Source organism: Arvicanthis niloticus, chromosome 8 (genome assembly GCF_011762505.2).
Source record: "Arvicanthis niloticus isolate mArvNil1 chromosome 8, mArvNil1.pat.X, whole genome shotgun sequence".
Classification (NCBI taxonomy): Eukaryota; Metazoa; Chordata; class Mammalia; order Rodentia; family Muridae; genus Arvicanthis; species Arvicanthis niloticus.
In genome coordinates this window covers 42,372,952-42,394,035 of record NC_047665.1, presented here as the reverse complement: position 1 = coordinate 42,394,035, position 21,084 = coordinate 42,372,952, and the positions used below count along the sequence as shown (strand labels likewise).

The following is a 21,084-nucleotide window of genomic DNA, read 5'->3' as shown; positions in this document are numbered from 1 at the left end:
TAGGATTTTATTCACAACAGAAGATTATAACATATTTCATTACACCTCTTGCTATTATAAAGTAATCAAGTCAAAACAGACTACTAGAGTATCAATTCTACATACACATAAGACAGTGGAGAACCTCGCTCACTACTATAAAGAGAAGTGGTGCTTTTCTTCCATGTCCACGAGACCATTCATAGTTACCCACAATATTCCCCCCCCAAAAAAAATGGAAATGGTTTTAAAATATGGAGTGAAAAAGATGTCAAGGAGAGGTCTCACTGAAATGATTCTTAAGGGAAACGGGGTAGGGGGTTGGGGGAACAGCTCCCAGTGGGAAAGGTATCTGGTGCTGTAACAGTTGCCTTGATGAATGTCATTTTCTGGTACCTTGTAGTTCCTTTGCACCAGAAACATGATAAAATGACCCAGAGGCACAGCTAACTGAGCAGGACTATTAACAGCTCAGAAATAAGTCTTGCCCGCCTCCCCTGGCCCTTCACCACAGAGCTTGGGCTGCATATTAATCCACTGTAGCTCATGTCCCGTTCACTGTCTCTGGTGCTCATTCTAGCAGCCACTGGAAATGCCAAGCCCCTGGGTTTTTCTTCTGTCTTTGGCTTGTATTTGTAAGTTAATTTCCCTTCTTTTTCCCTTTTGTTATTTTTGTGTACTGAGCCAACTGGAAATAAAAATGATTTGAAAATCTCCGATTTCTCTTCCTTGCTTTTCAGATGGAGACTCCTGGATATCTCAGGATCAGCTGTCCTTTACCCAAAGACCAAACAAGACGGTGCACATAAGTTGCAAGCTCTCTGGGGTCCCCCTTCAGAACACCATTGTGCACTGGTACAAACTGAAAGAAGGGGAGCCCCTAAAGCGAATCTTCTATGGCTCAGCCAAAACTTACAAAGACAAACCCCACTCCCGCTTGGAAATCGATGAGAAGGATGACGGTACCTTTTACCTGATAATTAACAATGTTGTCGCATCAGATGAAGCCACGTACTACTGTGCCTGCTGGGATCTCACAGTGTCTCAGTATCTGGAGGAACCTTTAAGAAAACCATCCTATCTCCTTGGGTGCTCTCAGTTCTGAAACCACTGAGAGCCCTCAGTGGTCTCATTCATAGGTCCACAGGTGTTGGGACTGGGTGGGTCCTGAGGACTCAGTTTGCTCAGAGATGTCAATACAAACGAGGAAGCTGGAACCCAGAAAAGGCAAATGACTTGTCCTAAGCCAGTGACCCAGAGAAGTAGCTACAGCCCTGTTTCCATCCCCCTCCACCCACTTTCCCTGCTTTTCTTATGGTCACTCCTAAGATAAACCTCTTTTTGCAAGACTGCATTTAATTCAAAGGGACACTGAGACAAATATGCTTGGCTTTCCTACGCCATTAGACTCCTAATGTGGCTGGCTGATGTAACCCAAGTATGACTCTGTCGCACAGCTGAAAGGGAGATGGGAATAGACAACAGATGAACTCCTCCATTCTCATTCCCATGCTAGTCTCCCATGGCTACCAATCCATCTTCAGTCCTGCAACTTTCTCTTGGTTCTGAAGTCTCAACACCTGGGAGAGCTTCTGTGTCATAAGTAGAGTGTGAGGGGAAGAGAGAATAGCTTCTTCATGAGTATATTTTATATTTATCAGTCTTTGTCAGCTCTAGAAGGACCCTTGATACAAGGCCTGCATTTCCTATTCTACACTATGAAGCCATAGACTTCTCGTACCTGGGGCCATGGGGTTGTTACAGAGATGTAGACTGTTTGTGTCCAACACCTGTGAACCAACGTCATACAGAGAATGTGAACAGCAGCATCCAAACCTGTGCAACTGTGCTCTAGGCAGATGCTTCTCTGCAGAAGTCTCAGCAGCAGTCAAATCAACTGGTTCCAGTTCCAGTCCGATGCCAGTGTCCAAATATTTCTTCTCAAACCCTTGATTCCCATGCCCTCTATGACAAAGATGCAGATGTGTTGTGAAGAGGGAAAGTTGGTTTTACTTTTTTTTTTTTTAGCTCATACATGTTTTGTCTCCTCTAGTGAAAAAAAAAAAAAAAAAACAAGGAGATTTGACTCTGCTTTTTAAAATATTTATTTCATTTTTACTTACATGTGTATGTCTCTGTATGTTTGTTCACCATGTGTGTATGTTTCTGTGTGTGTGTGTGTGTGCGTGTGCGTGTGCGTGTGTGTGTGTGTGTGTGTGTGTGTGTGTGTGCACGCGCACGCGTCCATATGTGCATGTGAGGCCTGTGGCTTTTCCTGCATGATCAGTAAGGACATCTAACCACTGAGGCATCTCTACAGCCCTGACCCAACTTCTCTGAACTTTCCTATAATGTGGGATTTGTAAAATGACACGACCCTGAGAACTGTGGTTTCATCTGTTAGAAAGTCAGCCACAGCTAGACCAAAGTCTGACATGCTCGCAACTGTGATGGCACTTAGGACAGAATCATGAGTCAAAGCTCTGCAGGTCCAATGAGGCAACTGCAAGTCTCCTCTAACCCTGGCTTCCTTATGTCTACATTGTCTAGTAACAAGTAGCCATGACAACGATAACCACATAAGCCTGATTCAGATGGTAAAGACAGAATTTCTTCTTACCATGTATGTTGCGTTACAACTGTACAGTTGGGGGTGGGGGAGGAAATCAAGTAACATAGTTATGTGGACACTCAAGTTCATCAAAATCTAGTTCTTGTGGATTCTCTTCTAAGGTATTTCCTGCGTCTACCCACGTTCTTCTTGTTTATAATAAGCAGCAGACCACTTAAATCCCTGAAGAGTGACAATTCATATGGCATACACCCACCATTCTAAGTAAATTATCGCATGAATTTCTGTTTTTACAGACAACAAGCAGAACTGTCACTAAAAATTAAGGAAGTGCTAAAATGATTTTTAGAAGAAACATATGAAACACCATGCACATTAATCCCTGATCTTAATAAACTTTAGAGTTTACAAAAATTTTGTCTCAACAATATTTTTCACTTAAATTTATTCTTTAACTGATATATGCAACCCAAAAATTATCATACAATATATTTTTAATGCCTACAGTGTATAATATTAAAATCAAGACAAGCATATACATTTTCAATCCTTTATTGTTTCTTCATGGTATAAATCTCAAGCCTCTTCTTATTTTGTAAAACACACATTATTCATTATGTGTGGCCACTCTAATGCTTGCTTGAGTCACACTACCATGGATTGGTAACATTGCTTTTATAGCTAATGTATCAGTCAGCCCTCTATTTTTTTGTTTGCTGTGGCAATCCATGTGACTTGCACAAGGCAGTACTCAGTATTGTAAATGTTCATTTCAGATGCAGATCCTCTGATACCCACCAGGCATAAACCTATGAATTTACTTCCTGTTCACTACTAAGAGCCTAGAATCCAGACTGGCCATCCTAGAACACGGAGAAAGAAAATTTTATAGCTGAGCTGAGTATAGATTTCCAAAGAAATATATATCACGCATTCTTATTCAGTATAGACAAATATTTCATATTTGCCAAAAAGATCCATGGGCTCTATCTGGCATGCATGTTTGTGAGAATTGTACATATCAAGACGTTTCTGTAACACTTGAAGTGGCATGTTACATGTTCAGTATGAACAAAGTCTTCACTCACTAGATAGTAAAAATGCAAAAAGAACAGTGGTAAAAATCACAAAGGGGAAGCACCAGCTGCAAGAGTTATGCCCTGTCCTCTTCTGAACAGTGCCCTTGGGTGTGTATAGGAAGGGAAGAACCAAGAACATACCCATGACCTCCTGCACAGGAACACGTCTGCTATTACATAAGTGACATAGTAAGTGGGGTTGCAAAGATAGACTCTAAGAATGTGAATGTTATTGAAAAGTATTTATCTCTTGAACGTGGCAGATATTATGTTTAGCTTTCTTACAACAGTGTTATACTCCTTTCTTTTCTTATTGGGAATCTCTGAAAATTACTCAAATACAAACTGTATTAAAATTGATAATTTCCAGAAAATGACCCAATGTAATAAAAAAGAAAGTTACTATTGTGTTTTAAGAAGGCAACGAAACCTTGAAGTATGGTATTGTTTTAATCAAAAAACAAATTTGTCTGAATATTCTCAACTATAAAAATTGTCACTTTCAAACTTGATAAAGTAACATAAAGCTTTTCTTTTTTTTTTCATTTCAGAGATTTATTCATCAGTGTAATAAACTCCAAAAAAAAAAAAAAATCAACATGATTTCATGCATTCAGAGACTTATTCCCTGCTTAAGTGGAAAATTGTGCGGATGGCTTCTGAAAGACCTTCATTATCAGCAGCTTTACAGTGAACTTCACAGTTTAGAAGTCTGGGCCTTCTTTCTTCAGTTTGCTGTAGTCCACATTCACTGAGTAGAACTTATATTGATCATTGGGACCCAGTTTGTTCCAAGGCTCAGGGTTATTCTTCCTGTCCCAGCTGACATCTGGATTGAACAATGCCAAACGCAGCACATACAGCGCTGCTCCGGTGCCCCCTGCTCCAATAAACACGAAGAGAGGAATCAAGCTGGGATGCTTCTTGGCTTGCCCGAGGATCTGGCGGAGCATGTTTGAGGCACAGGCCTACCTACACAGAGACAGAAGATAAGCAACATAAAGCTTTTCAAAGCCACATTAAAACTTGAGTTTTATGATGCTTCATTTCCTCATTTACATATTTATTTATTCAGTCCTTGCTTTGAATTAGGATTTAAGTTATCTTCACCTGTCATCCTTTTCTTTTTCCTTTTTAAAAAATTAGATATTTTTATTAACATTTTAAATGTTATTATCTTTCCTGGTTTCCACCCCTGGAAACCCCCCTATCCCATTGGACCTCCCCCTGCTTCTGTGAGGTTGTTCCTCCATCCACCCATCTACTCCCGTCTCCCCACCATGGCATTTCCCTACACTGGGGCTTCTAACCTTCACAGGACCAAGGTCCTCTCCTCCTATTGATGCTCAACTAGGCCTAGATGAATGAGGAATGTGTGTGTGTGTGTGTGTGTGTGTGTGTGTGTGTGTGTGTGTGTAATAAAACAAGGTGAGAAGAAAAACTACTGATACAGCAAGTCTGAGATGTTTTTCTGCTTATTAAAATGTAAATCAGACTGGCAACATGACTCAGGAGATAAAGGATCTTGCTGCCAAGCCTAATAATCTGAATTTAATACTTAGGATCCACAGACTGACTAGCAAAACACACACACACACACACACACACACAAACACACACACACTAAATCACACTAAATAAATAAATGTAAAAATATTAAAATGATCTGTGCCTCAAGTTTCACATCATTGGTATGAGAAACCATTTCTGGACAATTACTATATTGGAGTGTCTATTCTCGAAACATTATTTTATTTAAACCTCATTAAATCCTGCAACGCGGATCTCATCACTTTGGATGAGGACACTTGATCCCTGAAAGCTAAATGTATTCAAAACCAAAGCCATATCACCAAGAATGGAAGCACTCCATCTGATGCTCTGCTTTAAGACTGAATGCTTCTTGCCCATCAATTTCAATGTTCTGAGGAAATTGTCTGACTTTTACATAATGACCTTCTTCAAACTCTGCTGAGCCTCTCAGCATTCACACTAGCTACTTATTAATCCTCACTGTTGGCAGCAATGCCTCCTACTGACTCTGACTCCTTCTAACACCTCCAAGGTATTTATACTCTGGGATAGCTATGCCACGTTTTCCATAGAACCTCCAGTAAATCCTGCTTGGATTTTCTCTTAGAAACACTCATTTGAAAATACTATAAATTATAATATCCCACACTGAATTTCTTAAATATACATTACATGGTGGTTCTCCTATTCTTCAACTTAGGGAATGAAATATGCTTCAATATATTCTTTCTAGTATACTGAAAGCATTGTCACTTTCAATTTAATTTTGAATGTATCTTTTATGGAAATTAGATTTTTCTAAATGTTTTTAATGGATAATTGTTGGCTAATAGTTGACATATAGTCAATGATTTTACTTTAATTCTGAAATGCTGTGCTGTCTTCATTGTATATTAATTGTTCAAAGGGATCTCATTGTCACACTTACAAGGCTGAGGATGTCTTTGAACTCCTGATGTTCCTGCCTCTACTTTCTATCTGATAGGATTATCAGCTTGAGCCATTGCCCCTGGTTTCTGTTATTCTTTCTTCCTACTCCTCCCCTAACCTCAATTTCTTTTCTCCATTTTTACTATTCTCAGATTTAGTTTCAGGCCATCTTTTCCATGTCACTTCTTCCAATGAAGAAAAAGAAACAGGCTAGATTAGTCTTTGTGAAAATGACTTATTTCACCTAAAATGATTATCTCCAATCCCGTCTCTTTCTTATAAATCATATAACATGGAATTTTTTGGCTGATATGTATAAACACCAATTTTTCTTTATCAATTCATCTTGTTGATCCCATAAATTCATGATTTTGACTAGTCTTGCAATGAAAATGTGCCGATATCTCCATAGTACGCTGATTTTTATTCTTTGGGATTATTAATACAGAAATGGAATGGTTTGATAATATTGACATTGTTCTTTATTTTTTTGAGGAACTCTTATGCTGACTTTCAAAGTGGTTATACTGTTCCATAATGCCTTCTTACAATCACCCCTACAATCATTTTTGTATTTGTTGATTCTGTTGATAGAAACCATCCTCACTATCAGAGGATGCAATTTTCATTTCTGCTTCTCTGGTGGCTGAAGATTTTGAGCATATTTTCAATTATTTATTGGCCATTTAGACTTTATCATTTTAGAAATGTCTGCATTTCATTGAACATTTTTGATTGGACTGGAGAGTGTGTGTTTCTAATATTCAACTTTTGTTATTTAATCTTCATGAATCCTCACAGACTTTATAATATTCTTACTTATACACATTCTAGCAGTCTCATCTAAGAAAGAAAAAGACAAATTACTCTGGGAGCTCAGACTAAAATTGTAGCTAGTGTAAATATGAACTTATAAGATACTGGCTTTCTGATAACTGTAGATTTTCTCTATAATTGTGTTTTTTATGAAGTCAGATTTTAGTGAACAATTAATAAACTTGATACTGTGTTTTAATATAATTCTTATATTTTTGTTTTCTTTTTGTTTACATTTGAGATTGTATTTTAATTAAATTTCTCCCTTCTCTTTCTTTCCTTCCAACTCTCTCTCTGTTCCTCTTCAAATTTATGGTCTCTTTTATCATTAATTGTTATTATATTCATATATGTATTGTATGTACATACATATTTATAAATATGACCTGTTCAGTCTATACAATATTAATTGTATATATCTTCTCAGAATGATTGTTTGGAATGATACAGTCAATTGATGTTTTTCCATGGGAAGGACCACCTCTCTCACTCCCAGATTTACACAGTTTTCTATAATTCTTTGTGTAGGGTTGAGACCTTGTGGGTTTTTCCCTTTTCAGTTTGGTCTGTTCATTATGTTGATTCTTGTTCAGCTCACATGCGGGCAGTCATGTTGGTAACACTTTATGAATTTATCTTCTGGTGTTACTAGGAGAAATATTATCACAGTAAATGCACTGACCGTTTGGCTCTTAGAATCTTTTTGCTCTCTCTTTCATAATGTTCCTTGAGCTGCAAGTGTGGGGGTGTTTTATAGATGTAATGTTTGGAATTGTGTTCCACAATTGTACGTTTTGATTGGTTGTGGTTTTCTGTAATTTTTTCAGGTGTTGCAAAAAGAAGTGAAGACTACACTTATCTGTAGGTATAAGGACAAATGTTTATAGATTGTTGTTAGGAATTATGCTGTGTAATACAATAGTAGTTGAAGACTCTGTTCAAACAACCATGACCCCACTAGCCCTAAAGTAGTTATGTAGGTTTCCATACCAGGCATGGTATGCTTCTTGTTGAGAGATCTTAAGTCCAATAAGAGAGCTGTTGGTTACTGCCAAGATACATATGCCACTATTTTTAAAATAAAATAGCCAAGATTCAACTAACAGACCACATGAAGCTCATGAAGAAGGATGACCAAATGTGGATGCCTCAGTCCTACTTAGAAAGAGTAACAAAATACTCAAGGGACCAAATATGGAGACAAAGTATGGAACAGAAACTGAAGGAGAGGCCATCTGGAGACCATTTCACCTGGGTACCCATCCCATGTACAGTCACCAAAGGTAGACACTGATGTGGATGGCAGGAAGTGCATGCTGACAAGAGCCTGATATAGCTGTCTCCTTAGGGGTCTGCCAAATTCTGACATATTCAGATGCAGATGCTCACAGCTAACCACTGATCTGATCAAGGGTTTCCCAATGGAGAAGTTAGAGAGAAGACTGAAGGAGCTGAAAGGGTTGGTGGCCCTATGAGGAGAGCAACAATACCAACCAACCAGAGCTCCCCAGCTGAAAGGGTTGGTGGCCCTATGAGGAGAGCAACAATACCAACCAACCAGAGCTCTAAACCACCAGCCTGGGAGCACATAGGGAGGGACCCATGACTTCATCTGTATATGTAGGGGAGGATGGCCTTGTCGGGCATAGGTGGGAAAAGATATCCTTGGTCCCATGAAGGCTGAACACCGAGTGGGGGAGGGGAGAATTCGAGGGTGGGGAGGTGGGAGTTGGCAGGGTAGGTGGGGGTACATCCTCATAGAAGCAGGAGGAGGGGGATGGGATAGGAGGTTCCTGGGTGGTGGGGGGAATGGGGTAAAAGGATAAAATGTGAAATGTAAATACAATATCCAATAAAAATGCAATGAAACATTTTATCTTATTAAAATTTACATTTATTCTATGTATGTATGTGTATATGTGTGAATGTACACATGCCATAGCAAGCAACAGGGACAGGAATGGAGCTGACTCTCTTTCCACAATGTGGGTTTCAAAAACCAAACTAGAGTCACCAGATTTGGCAATAAGTTCCTTTACCTACTGAGCTATTTTGCTTCAGTTACTCTTTTGCATTTTAAATTAGTTTATAATTCTATAGACAAATCATAAGACTTCTAATAATTCTACTCCTGGTCTTGGAACAAGGGATAAGAGTGGAAACCAGAAACTGAGAACATGTCATACCTGTGTAAAGTACAAAGGGTAAGAAAATTGTCAGTTAAAATGCTATTTTTAATCAGCCAATCAATAAGTTAATCTACAAAATTTTACAACACTTTACAGATACGGTTTTTACCTAACCTTCTTTATTCTAATAAGCCATGACAGATTACATTTTTCATCGACATGGTTAAAATAATGGTTCTTGATACCAACTACTAATGGCAGCTTTTTGAAATTATAGAATTTTGGGCCACACTTTTCTAATAGTGGCATGCCTTTATTTTTTAATTACTATAGAGCTTCCTCTTTTCAGAAATATTTCCCCTCTTGTTAAGAAGAAACATTGGTGCTGGTGAGAAGAAAAAATACATTCCTTTGATGTAAACACTGAAGAGTTTCAACACAACTGAACTCCTGGAAATTAAAAACAAAGCAATTCTTAGAATATTTTTTCTAGTTACTTGGAAAAAAAAAAAAACCAGTTGGAGGACCAGTTAGCCCAACTCTCTTATTTTCCAACTGAATCCTTTCTATTTTCTGTTGGTGCTTTTCAATTATCACTACCTTCAGGGAGAATAGTGTATGAGTTTATTTTGTGAAGAAGCTTGTAAAGTATTAGATACCACACAGTTTATATGCAGTGGATTTCTAAGGAACACAGAAGATGAGTTTATCAGGACAAATTTTAGCCTATTTTTATGACACGAATATCTGGAGACAGTTCAGATTTTTGTAGAAGCTGTGAGCACTGTGATAGCTCAGGCTGGAGCAAGGTGTTTGCGAAAGGAACTAAGCTCATAGTAATTCCCTCTGGTAAGTAACTTTATTCTGCTTTATTCCAGTGACAAAAAGTACATATACAGTTTTAGAAAAAATAGAAGTCTACTATTATCTACTGTATCTGACTACAATATTCTTAGCCTGAGTCATTTTTCAGGCTATGTTACTGGATATGACAATAAAACCTACTTTGTAAATGGTTGCTTTTCTCCCTACAGAAAACACTGAAGCTCTGTGTTTAGAATATTCACACATGCAAAGAATAAGTGGGAGTTATTTTGAGGATCATGGGCATAGACTATTTGGATAAAATTTTGCTTCAAGATACTGTTATAAGAGGAATTGCAAGTGTGAGTCCTCAAAAATGGAGTTTTGACGAAGGCACTTGTATGTATTTTGAAACACAACTTAGCACTACATTCTCCAGACAAACTGTAAAATCCTTATTATTAGTTTTGATCATAATTAATAGTAAATTATCATAGAACATGAGTAAATCCATGTCTTATTTGTTTGACACTTTATAGAGTAGATTGTGACTGGCCACAATTTATGTCACACTGAGTCTTGAAATATTATCTAGAGATTTCTCAGTTAGAATTTGTAGATTACACAAACTGCTTCTGTCTAGTGTCCTTAAAAAAGACTCTTTATGAATTTACATATTTATTTGACCATTATTACACTCAATTTCTTTAATTTGACTTTTTATTAGAACACTTTCAGTGTCTAATTATTAGTAGCAATACCTAAATATGTGGTTACTGCTTTCATTTCTTTATGAAACAAAAACCTCAATTAACCCTAAATTGCATTTTAGGCTAAGAATTGATCTATAAATGATAACCGTTTAAGGGAATAAATGCAGAAACTTCTGGAAAATCCTGAAAAAAGTAAAATAAGACTTCTCAACCTTTGTGAACATGACCCAAGTTTCAAGGCATCAGAGTGTGTTCCATCCCTAAATTCATTATACTTAGACATGATGTGACTTTGTTTGAGTTTTCTCTCCTTTAATATCAACAGAGCCAATTTTATATATTCATATATATAGTAAGAAAATATTGTTGAGTTTTTTACATGTTCACAAGATAATTTCACATGTTGTGGATTATATGCTAATTAATCCAAATGCTTGACCCTGGCACAAAGCATATGCCCACAGGAACATTTCTTTATATTCTGCAGAGTAAAGCAGGGAGAGAGGCTGGAGGGCAGGTGCCATAATCTTCAGTCTTAGCATATTTGAAATTGTTGCTGGTTTGACCACGATATCCAAAGAGGTCAGGATACCTGTCTATAACTAAGGAGTCTGTGCTTATTTTTATTCTGGTGTGGGAAACGTAAGAAAGGAGTGTAGAGTAACTGGCGATCCTTCAGTGCTAGAAGTACCAAATTTTATGTTTAGAGTAAAATGAAACATAATTCAGCACCTTGATAATGAAGCACAGCAATTTTCAAATGTGATCATTTTTCCATTGTAAAATTAGCGAAGTACCTGGGGAGGTGACTTGGTGGGAAAACTACTTTCTACACAAGTATGAGGATCCAGGTTTGAATCCTCAGTCAGTCTAAAGTTGTACATAGCAGTGCCCACATGTGCTCCTAAGGTCAGGTGAAATGCTGAGTCAGGGAAAGCTCTAGAAGGTCATAGTTCTGCTACACTGGAATATGGAATGATAAATAGCAGGAGATCTTGTCTGAAACGTGTAATTGAGGACTGGAGCAAGGCTGTCCTCTGACTGCCACAGGGGCTATGAGATGTGTGTTCCTGAATCCATACACAGGGACTTGCAGGCTCCTAATACACAGACTGTACACACACACACACACACACACACACACACACACACACACACACACACAGAGCAAAAGAAATTGAAGAAAAGATTTCAAAGCATGTATTCTTTGGAAGGAAAGTAGATATTGAGTAAATATTATTTCTAACATTTATTTTGAAAAATGCAAAGAAGTAGCCATAAAACAAGGCCAGCTATACTACCACGAAATCATAACATTTGATTTCACATTCACATTGGGATTCTTAGCCTATGAGGTCAGTCAAATAACAGTGTCCTGAGATGTCCTTGAGGACCAACCTTGTGATATTTCTTCATTCAGTTTTCATCAAAGTCAAGCCAGTAGCTGTAGAATAGTTTGGTGTGAGCTAACCGAAGCCAGATTGTACCAGAACTTTCAGTAAAGGATCTAATCGTGTGCATTGCACTGCTGACTGGGAGCACAACCTCTGTTTTGAACTGCAGAAGTAAAGTGTTCTATGCACTGGTACACACTCTAGGCTTAACCGTATCTCCTTTTGCTATCCTAGAGCAGCAGGCTTCTTGTGATAGTAGATTTGGGAACCCAGGTGTACTATTGCAAAGTAGACTGTAGCTGGTGGGTGAAGGAACACTATTTCTCTCCTTATTTGACCTATATTTAATTGCAATACACACCTTCTAATTTTGTGATTAATAAAAAAGCATTTACCCGTAGAATGACAGTGTTTTATTTGAGCACAAGTCATAGGAAAATAAGTTGCTGTTGTTAGCAGCCATGTTGATGACAGTAAGAACCTCTGTATTTTTATTCCTTTTAATTAGTTTTCTCATCTTCTTTCATTTTGGTTTCATTCTTGTACTGAGGTTGAATTGGCTTACAATAAAAGGTATGTTTTATGAAAAATAAAGCAGCTAACAGAACTTATTATGAATCAGTTAAGTCAGGATCAAAGTGCTATTCTTGTACGAATTCCAGACCATCATGTCTCTCGAATCTGAAGAATCAGGGACACTAGACTAAGATAGTAGTTTTGATATGATTTGAATTACTGTGATGTTCTTTCATCTTTGGTTTAGGAACAAAGTGGATCATCATAGGTAGATACTGAAGGAATAGATTTTCAAGGTAATTGGGGAAGGCAAAGCTGGCCATAGGGACATGAGGGTGATAATGTTTAGAAAGAAGAGGGTTGTGAGCGGGGCTTCCCGAAGCACTTTCCAGGAGATTGCAATTACAAGTGCCAATGCTGGAGAGCACTGTGCACACATTCTAGCAATGTTTGCAGAGATCTGGACTTCCATTAAACATTCATATGTAATGTAGGGAAGGTCGTTATTAAAGCATTTGACATTGGTGTAGGGTTCATTATTATAGTCAAGATGGTGATAGACTCACTAGACTTCCTTTTTCTTCTGATCAAGTGTGCTGTGCTCAAGTCTGGGCTTTGAACTCAGATGTGGAACTCTGGCTTCTCCACTTACTTCTAGAGACTATGGGAGACTTTATCCTCAGTGCCTAATAAGTAAGACAGATGAGGACCTGAGAACAGCAAGACTGTGTGAGAACCAAAGGTGATGTGGTGAATAAAGCAATGGGCACAGTGTGTAAACCACAGCGCACACATGGAAGAATAATTCCTTTACATAAATGACTATATACAGTTACAAAGAAAAAATTCAAGCTACTTATTGATGTCCATTTCACTGAGATAAAAGAAATGCAGAGCTCACTGTAGAATCAGCTAAATGAACAGTGGGTTGCACTAAATGACATAGCCAGAGAACAAAGTAACAAGGGAAGGACTGGGAAGCATGTTAGAAATGATACGAAAGCTTCTTCTGTACATTGACCATAAAAGCAACTTGGTCTCCTTGCCCTCCCATCCATCCATTCAGCAAGAATTATGCTTTGCTATGAGGCAGATGCAGGAGGATCAGAAACTCAGGCCATCCACAGGTACATAACAAGTTTGATTCTGCACCGAACTACATGATTAATTACTATCATTAGTATCTTTATTAACTTCCCACTTTCTCTTGCAGACAAAACCTTTGATGCAGACATTTCCCCCAAGCCCACCATTTTTCTTCCTTCTGCTGCTGAAACACATCTCCATAAGGCTGGGACATACCTTTGTCTCCTTGAAAAGTTCTTCCCTGATGTTATTAGGGTGTATTGGAAAGAAAAGAATGGCGATACTATCCTGGACTCCCAGGAAGGAGATACGCTGAAGACTAATGACACATACATGAAGTTTAGCTGGCTTACTGTGCCTGAAAGGTCAATGGGTAAAGATCACAGATGTATCGTCAAACATGAGAAAAATAAAGGAGGAGCAGATCAAGAGATTTTCTTTCCTTCAATAAAGAAAGGTATTTGCATATATCCTTTGAAATACAGCTTTCTAGAAAAAATGTGTTTGAAAATACCCAATCCTTTCCTACAATGTATCAATAAAAATGAATGTAACATTTAATGGGGCCAATGCAATTATTTTACCTTGTATTTATTTTACCATAGTTCTAGGCTGGCAGAGGCTTTGGGAGAAAAGTTGAAATATTTTGCTGAAGCTTTCTAAGCTGTAGTGTCATTATTCACAATAAATACATGATAAATGATAAACTTGAGGTTCTACCTTTGATGCTATGACTAGGAACGTTCTGCCGAGCAAGCAAAGTTGTTTATTCTTATTGTGTACAAAGTTTAACCTCCAAAAATGGATGCCTTGAAAACTGATGCCTTAGTCAAAAAAATTTTCAAATGTAAGCATTAAAGCCTGTTACAAAAAAGGAGTGAACCTAGCAGCCTTGACATTTTTGGATTTTATTGCTGTGTATGTATCACTGTGATAGAATATCACAGTTAAAGACGAAGTGAGGATATGACTTGCAAGCGTGTCACTGTCTATAATTCATGCATCTCTTGCCATTTCTGCATTTTGGAAATCTGTGTCTGTGCCACCACATGTAGGGCTGAATAGGGATGTGTGGGTGTCACTCAGGATTAGTCAGCGTCCCAACGTGGAAGGGCTGTACAATAAAAACGCACACTCTTTCCTAGTTACTCAGAATAATTCAGATGGAAGATCCCAGGGGATCCCCTTGACTCAGTGAGGTACACAGGTGCAGCCAGGCAGAGGGCTGAGTGTGCAGAGAGCCTCTCAGTCTTGTATTTCATTGTATGCCACAACTGCTGGTAATGAGCAATAGTCCCAAGGCTCCAGAGACCTTCTGAAACTACAAGAAATGAACAGATATGAAACCTGTGAGCTGCTGGCTGCTCACTCTCTGGGTTTCTCCTAGGAAATCCCTAGTCTCTTTAATGGTCAGTAAACTTTGAACAGGTCCTTGGTTTGGAAAGATGTGGCTGCTCTTCTATGAAGATTATTTTAGACAGTCTATTATATCTTTTAGGGTAAAAAAAGAAAAAATACTCTTGTTGATTTCTACTTATCTGTATACAGAAATACAACACGTGAATGACATATACTGAGTTACATATAATAATACTAATTTCTGTAATTATACATATCTATTTAACTATGGGGCTCGTGTTTTAATACACTTCAGTCTATGTGAGGCCATATATGTATTCATTTATATGTAGATATATTCATATTCACAAACATATAGAGAACGGTCAAATAATGTGCATATTAACAAACTCTTTTTGCCATTTATTTTAGTTGCTGTGAGTACTGAGCCTATAACTTGCTGGCAAGATGAAAATGGTAGGTTTTAGTATATGTTTATCTTTGTGTCACATTACAGTATGTTTTTTTAGCATAACACTATTTGAACTGCCATGAATTAATTTAAAAATATCTGAAAGTCTGAATATTACAGAAGAAACGATATTTACAACCAGTATGTCACTACACAGACATCACAATAACATAGTGAATTACCAACTCTGGTGTAAGTGACTTTGATGAGGGGTACAGCGCTATAACCTAACCTATATTAATAAAAATTTTATTTACTCATGTGTCTCTTAATTTTAATCACCAAAGGAAGCATGATAAAAGATAAGCCTGGGTTTTTAAAGTCATCCATTTACTCTCTAGTTATGGGAACTGATGGGTTTAGACAAGCTGCTTTCCAAGTTTGATCTCCTTATACACGGTTCTTTTAGGAATGGTGAGTGCTGAGTTTCAGGTTTGAATGAAGAGAGCTGTTACTCAATGTAGTCATCAGAAATTAATACCTATTACTCCCTCCTTGGTAATGTGCTATACCATCAAAAAAGCAGATGGAGCTAATAAAAAAACTCTATTTTAGATATGCTGCAGCTCCAGATCACAAACACCTCTGCCTACTACACCTACCTCCTTCTGCTCCTCAAGAGTGTGATCTACTTGGCCATCATCAGCTTCTTTCTGCTTAGAAGAACATCTGTCTGTGGCAATAAGAAGAGGTCCCAAGGAAATGAGTGGTGGTACAGCAAGTAACCTGGTTTTCATCTGTACTGTCATAAATGTGCCTTATGGGGGGTCCAGCTGCCTTCTCTTGTTGGCTTTGACTTCCGTAGAGTCACGTGCATATTATTCTGTTATTGCATAAACATTTTTCAAACTTTAGTAAGCAAGTTCAGCAACTTCTCTATAACTGATTTCACTTCCTTCTTTATTCCATCCTCTCCAGCAGTCCCCTCGCCCAAAAGTCTGAAGCATCAAAGCTCTAGTACACATAGCCTACAGCTTTTACCCATGGCCCTTGTTGCTCTTGAGCCAGTTGACTCTCTGAAAGCCTCCACTCTAGACAACCTGAAGAGCCCTCTTGACTGTTTGATTCTGTGCCTTGTATTTCACATTAAGGACAATAAATTTTTCAAAAATTAGAAGTCTTCTTTTGTCACTCTTTACTTTAATTTAGTAACACTGAAAGCTGTGGTATGAAACAACATGACAGTTACCACGGCATTCGGCGACAGTAACAAGAGCCTAAAAACACATTCCTAAGCTTGGTTCAGAGTCTGTGATGATGACATTTCTTAAGAACAGTGGGTGGAGGAGGAACCATAGGCAATTGAAATCACCATGTCTGCTTTTAAAGGCTGCAAGATTTTCAGTTCATTTGTTTTTAGACATTTTTGAGACAATGAACAAATGTCTAGCATGACTCACACTCTCAGTGCCTGTATTTCACAGCAATATGCTTTCTGATCCTCAGACTGGCCCCTGAATGCTACCAGAACTCTAGAGAGCAAAAGGTGATGAAGGAGACCTCAGGTACTAAACTCCCTGCAGCAAAGCTTCCCTCTGTAAGATGAAGTTATGATATTCTGTCTCCTAGAATTGTGTATATTTAATGAATTAGTAACAGCAAGTGCAAACAAGCCCTTGAGAGTCCTGTTATAAGCCCTTGACTCTACCTTAGAGAGAATGGATTACACACACACACACACACACACACGCACACACACACACACACAGAGAGAGAGAGAGAGAGAGAGAGAGAGAGAGAGAGAGAGAGAGAGAGAGAGAGACCCTGATAGTGATTTCCATTCTTCTCCATGGGAAGGATAGAAAAGTACTATAGTACCGTATCCTGTACTACACGTCAAGCAACCCCTTATCCTCTAACAGCCTTTTGAGATAGATACAATTTTGGGCCACAGTTCACAGATTGAAGGGTTGATTTTACTACCAAGTCTGCTTTTTTGAAGACGCATTCATAATTTAAAGCCATATTTCTCTGATCTCCAGTGTGTGGGGGAAGGTGTCACAGAAAGACAGAGTGTGTGTACATCAATGCACCCCATATCCTATCTTTTAGTAATAGTAGATCAAAAAATCCACAAAATATAAAAACACCCATTGCTTCCTTAAGACAGTGCTGATTTCCTTAAAGACATGTGAGTTTATCTGTTTATTCCTTGTGATTACTCTATGCTACTGGCTTGTCATTCTTACTCTCCCATCCTTCCACTATCTACTTTAGAATAACTGTAATTGTGCCACTTGCTGTAACTAGAACAGCCACACACTGCCTTCCATTGAACCTTTGGTTTTGGTTTAAAACTGCTCTTTCAGAGAAAGTAACAATGTGGACTGAGAGCCTCAGGCATAGTAGACTCTTTCATAGTGATGCTGGGTGGATGTGAGTAGCATCCTGAGACCTGGTTCATCCATAGACTGAATCACTTTCAGAAGCTTCTTGTAATCTGGATAATTTCTGATGTAAAGAAGAATTTATGCATCTTTGTTTCATGACTTTTTTGTCAACACAAAAGTCTTATGCAGGTAACCACATAATTTGTTGGGAGAACCCTGAACACAAAGCCACATTTCACAGAATTCTGGCTACTTCGCCTGGCTTTTCTTAAATATATCAGCTTCTCTTTTAGATTAACAAAATTTGCATGTTTATAAAATCTTATGTAATGTCTGAGTCCATACATATATTGAGTATTCTTTAAGTCAGACTAAGCCTAATTTTTTCCTAAAACATCATCCATTCATTATCTCTATGACATAAAAACATTCAAAATCTTTTCTACTGCCTTTTGAAATACACATCATATTATTATTTAACGTTTTAGTCCCACACTAAAATATATGCATCTTTAGGATAATTCATAAAATTAAGTGATTTCAGGTTTACAGTCAAAGTTACAAAAAGAATGCTTTGACATCTGAATGAAGTAATGTTGGAAATCACTGCTATGGTATTTTCTAGGTAGTGGGCTATGCATTATCTGAGGTACACGTCACAAAAGAACAGTGAGATACACAAAATTTCTGTGTTCTGTACAGGGGAAGCTGTGGCAAGGAGTACTGTGGGATCTCCCGAAGCCCCAATGGGAATGACAGGATCTTACCCATAGCTGGTTTGTGTCAGCATCTCTACTCTTACTTATGATAGTATAGGTTTGTAGGATGGAAACAGTCTATTCTTTAAGCAAATTTCCTTTCACTATTGTGCTCAAAATGGATTAAGGAAGTGATCTCTTTATTTATATTTTCAACTTAAAATGTGGGGTTTTGCACAATCAACTGCAGTTTCTGCAAAACCAAGGAAAGTTCCCCATGGAAAAGCAACAAGAATATACAGGCTTAAGATGATGAAATAGCTCCACATTCTCACACAATTGACAGCACATGCTGGCAAAGATGTGAAAAAGGAGGAACACGAACACTCTTCCATTGGTGGTGGAATTGCAAACTTGTACAACTACTCTGGAAATCAATCTGGCAGTTTCTCAGAAAATTGGAAATAGATAATTCTACCTAAAGACTCAACTATTGGGCACATACCCCAAAGATGCTCTCTAATATCACAAGGACACATTGCTACACTATGTTCATAGAAGCCTTATCTATAATAGAAACTGGAAGCAACCCAGATGTCCCTCAGTAGAATAATAGATACAGAGAATGTGGTTCATATACACAATGGGATACTATACACTTATTAAAAACAAAAAATTATTAATTTTGCAGATGTAGCAGAGAGAAGGAAGGACCTGAGTGGTGGAGGGGAATGGAAGAGGAATGGGGAGGTTAGATCAGATGTGGGGAGAAATAAGAGAGAGGCCCAGAAGACAAGGAGTGGAAATCTGCAGCTGCCAGGGGAGAGGAGGGGAGAATCTCTAGAAAGTCTCAGAGACCTGGGATTGAGGAGGCTCCCAGGAATCTTAGCCAAGATGCCAGTGGTGAGGACATGGAACCTGAAGAGGCCACCTCCTGTAGCCAGTAGTATCCTCAGGGGAGAGATAAGGACACCAACCCAAAATGTATCCTGTCAAAAAGAAATATGGGGACAAAGATGGAGCAGAGACTGATGAAATGGCCAACCAAAAACTGGCCCAACTTGAGACCCATCCCAAGGTCAAGCACCAATCCCTGACATTATTAATGATACTTTGTTATGCTTGCCAACAGGAGTCTATCATAGCTGTCCTCTGAGAGGTTCTACCTAGCTAGCAGTTGATAGATGCAGATGCCCACAGCCAAACACTGGACAGAGCTTGGGAACCCTTATGGAAGAGCTGGGGAGAGGATTGAAGGCCCTGAAGGGGATAGGAACCTTATGAGAAGACCAACAAAGGCAACTAATCTAGATGCCTGGGAACTCTCAGAGAATGAGCCACCAACCAAAGGGCATACACGGGCCACATACATGGCACATATGTAGCAGATGTGTACTCCAGTCTCCATGTGGGTCCACGACAACTAGAACAGAGACTTTCCTCTAAAGCTATAGCCTGACTGTAGTATCCATTCTCCAACAGGACTGCCTTGTCTGGGCTCCAAGGGAGAGGATGTGTCCTAGTCCTGCAGAGACTTGATGCACCAGGGTGGGGAAATACCTAGGGAGGTCCCATATTCTCAGAGGAGGAGGGAGGGAGGGGAAGGTAGTCTGTGAAGAAGAACTGAGAGAGTGTGCAGCATTTGGACTGTAAATACATACATATACATACATACATACATACATACAACATACATATATACATACATAAAAACATACACGGAAAATTTTCCTAATAATAAAAAGATGAAAGTAAATTTAGATCTACTTCCAGATGCTCTTGAACTGACTAGACCTCTCCAGTACCTGTCTCTAGCCTCTAAACGGAGCCATGACTATGTCTGCACTAGGAAACAGATGCCATGACTGGGAACTGACAATTGACAGGAGTCTTGTATGGCTTCTATCATTGGTCAATAGCACCAGGCCATGTTTCTTGTAGTGTAAAACCTCTTAGCACCTTCCTGCTGGAGTACACATGGGCAGCCAGAGCTTCCGTAATGAGTGCTGGGAGCAGAGAGATGAAAAGCCTCTACTGTGGCTAAAAGCAGTCTTACTTTCTCAAGCTTCTTTTGGTTATCTGCTCTGTCTATGTGGTTGCTTCCTGGAAAATGGTTAAAGTCAAACCTCCTCTGTTTGGGGCAGCACAAAATGTGGCTAAGGTGTTAGAAGACAACATAGGAGCAGTTAAACCACAGACAGTTTTTGCTTGCTTTCAAAAGATCAGGGCTATTAGAAAAAAAAAAAACAAAAAAAAACCCTGTTCTGGAAGTAGTCCTGAAACAGCCTCTGTGCTGATGGAGGCAGAACTTGCTTTGATTACTGGTCACCATGCTCAGCTGAGGGGACTGGAATCTGCTTTTCAGAACTCTGTAGACACTGGACCCAAAGGAAAGATGTACCCCCAATATCATTTTTATTGGATATTTTATTTATTTACAATACAGATATCATCCCCTTTCCCCTCCTTTCCCCTTTCTCCCCTTTCTCCCCCTTTCTCCCCTTTAACCCTTTTCCCCCTTTTCCCCCTTTTCCCCCTTTCCCCCTTTTTCCCCTTTCCCCTTTTTCCCCTTTTTCCCCTTTCCCCTCCTTTCCCCTTTCCCCTTTCCCCTCCTTTCCCCTTTCCCCTTTCCCCTTTCCCCTTTCCCCTTTCCCCCTTTCTCCCCTTTCTCCCCCTTTCCCTTTTCTCCCCTTTC

The 21,084-nt window shown here is 38.8% G+C and overlaps 1 protein-coding gene and 1 gene segment (V, D, J or C); one reads left to right on the top strand and one right to left on the bottom strand.

The window, feature by feature from the left end:
- Positions 1-571: 571 nt before the first annotated feature.
- LOC117713393 (T-cell receptor gamma chain C region C7.5-like) lies at positions 572-16,446 on the top strand. The segment is given in 6 exon segments: positions 572-614; positions 720-1,018; positions 9,848-9,887; positions 13,679-14,008; positions 15,322-15,366; positions 15,917-16,446. Coding segments are annotated over 6 exon segments (927 nt in total).
- Positions 4,272-4,623, bottom strand: LOC117713879 (cytochrome c oxidase subunit NDUFA4). The gene has a single exon (XM_034510394.2). It carries the CDS (start codon positions 4,581-4,583, stop codon positions 4,335-4,337), a length of 249 nt encoding a protein of 82 aa, XP_034366285.1. The 5' UTR covers positions 4,584-4,623; the 3' UTR covers positions 4,272-4,334.
- Positions 16,447-21,084: the final 4,638 nt, after the last annotated feature.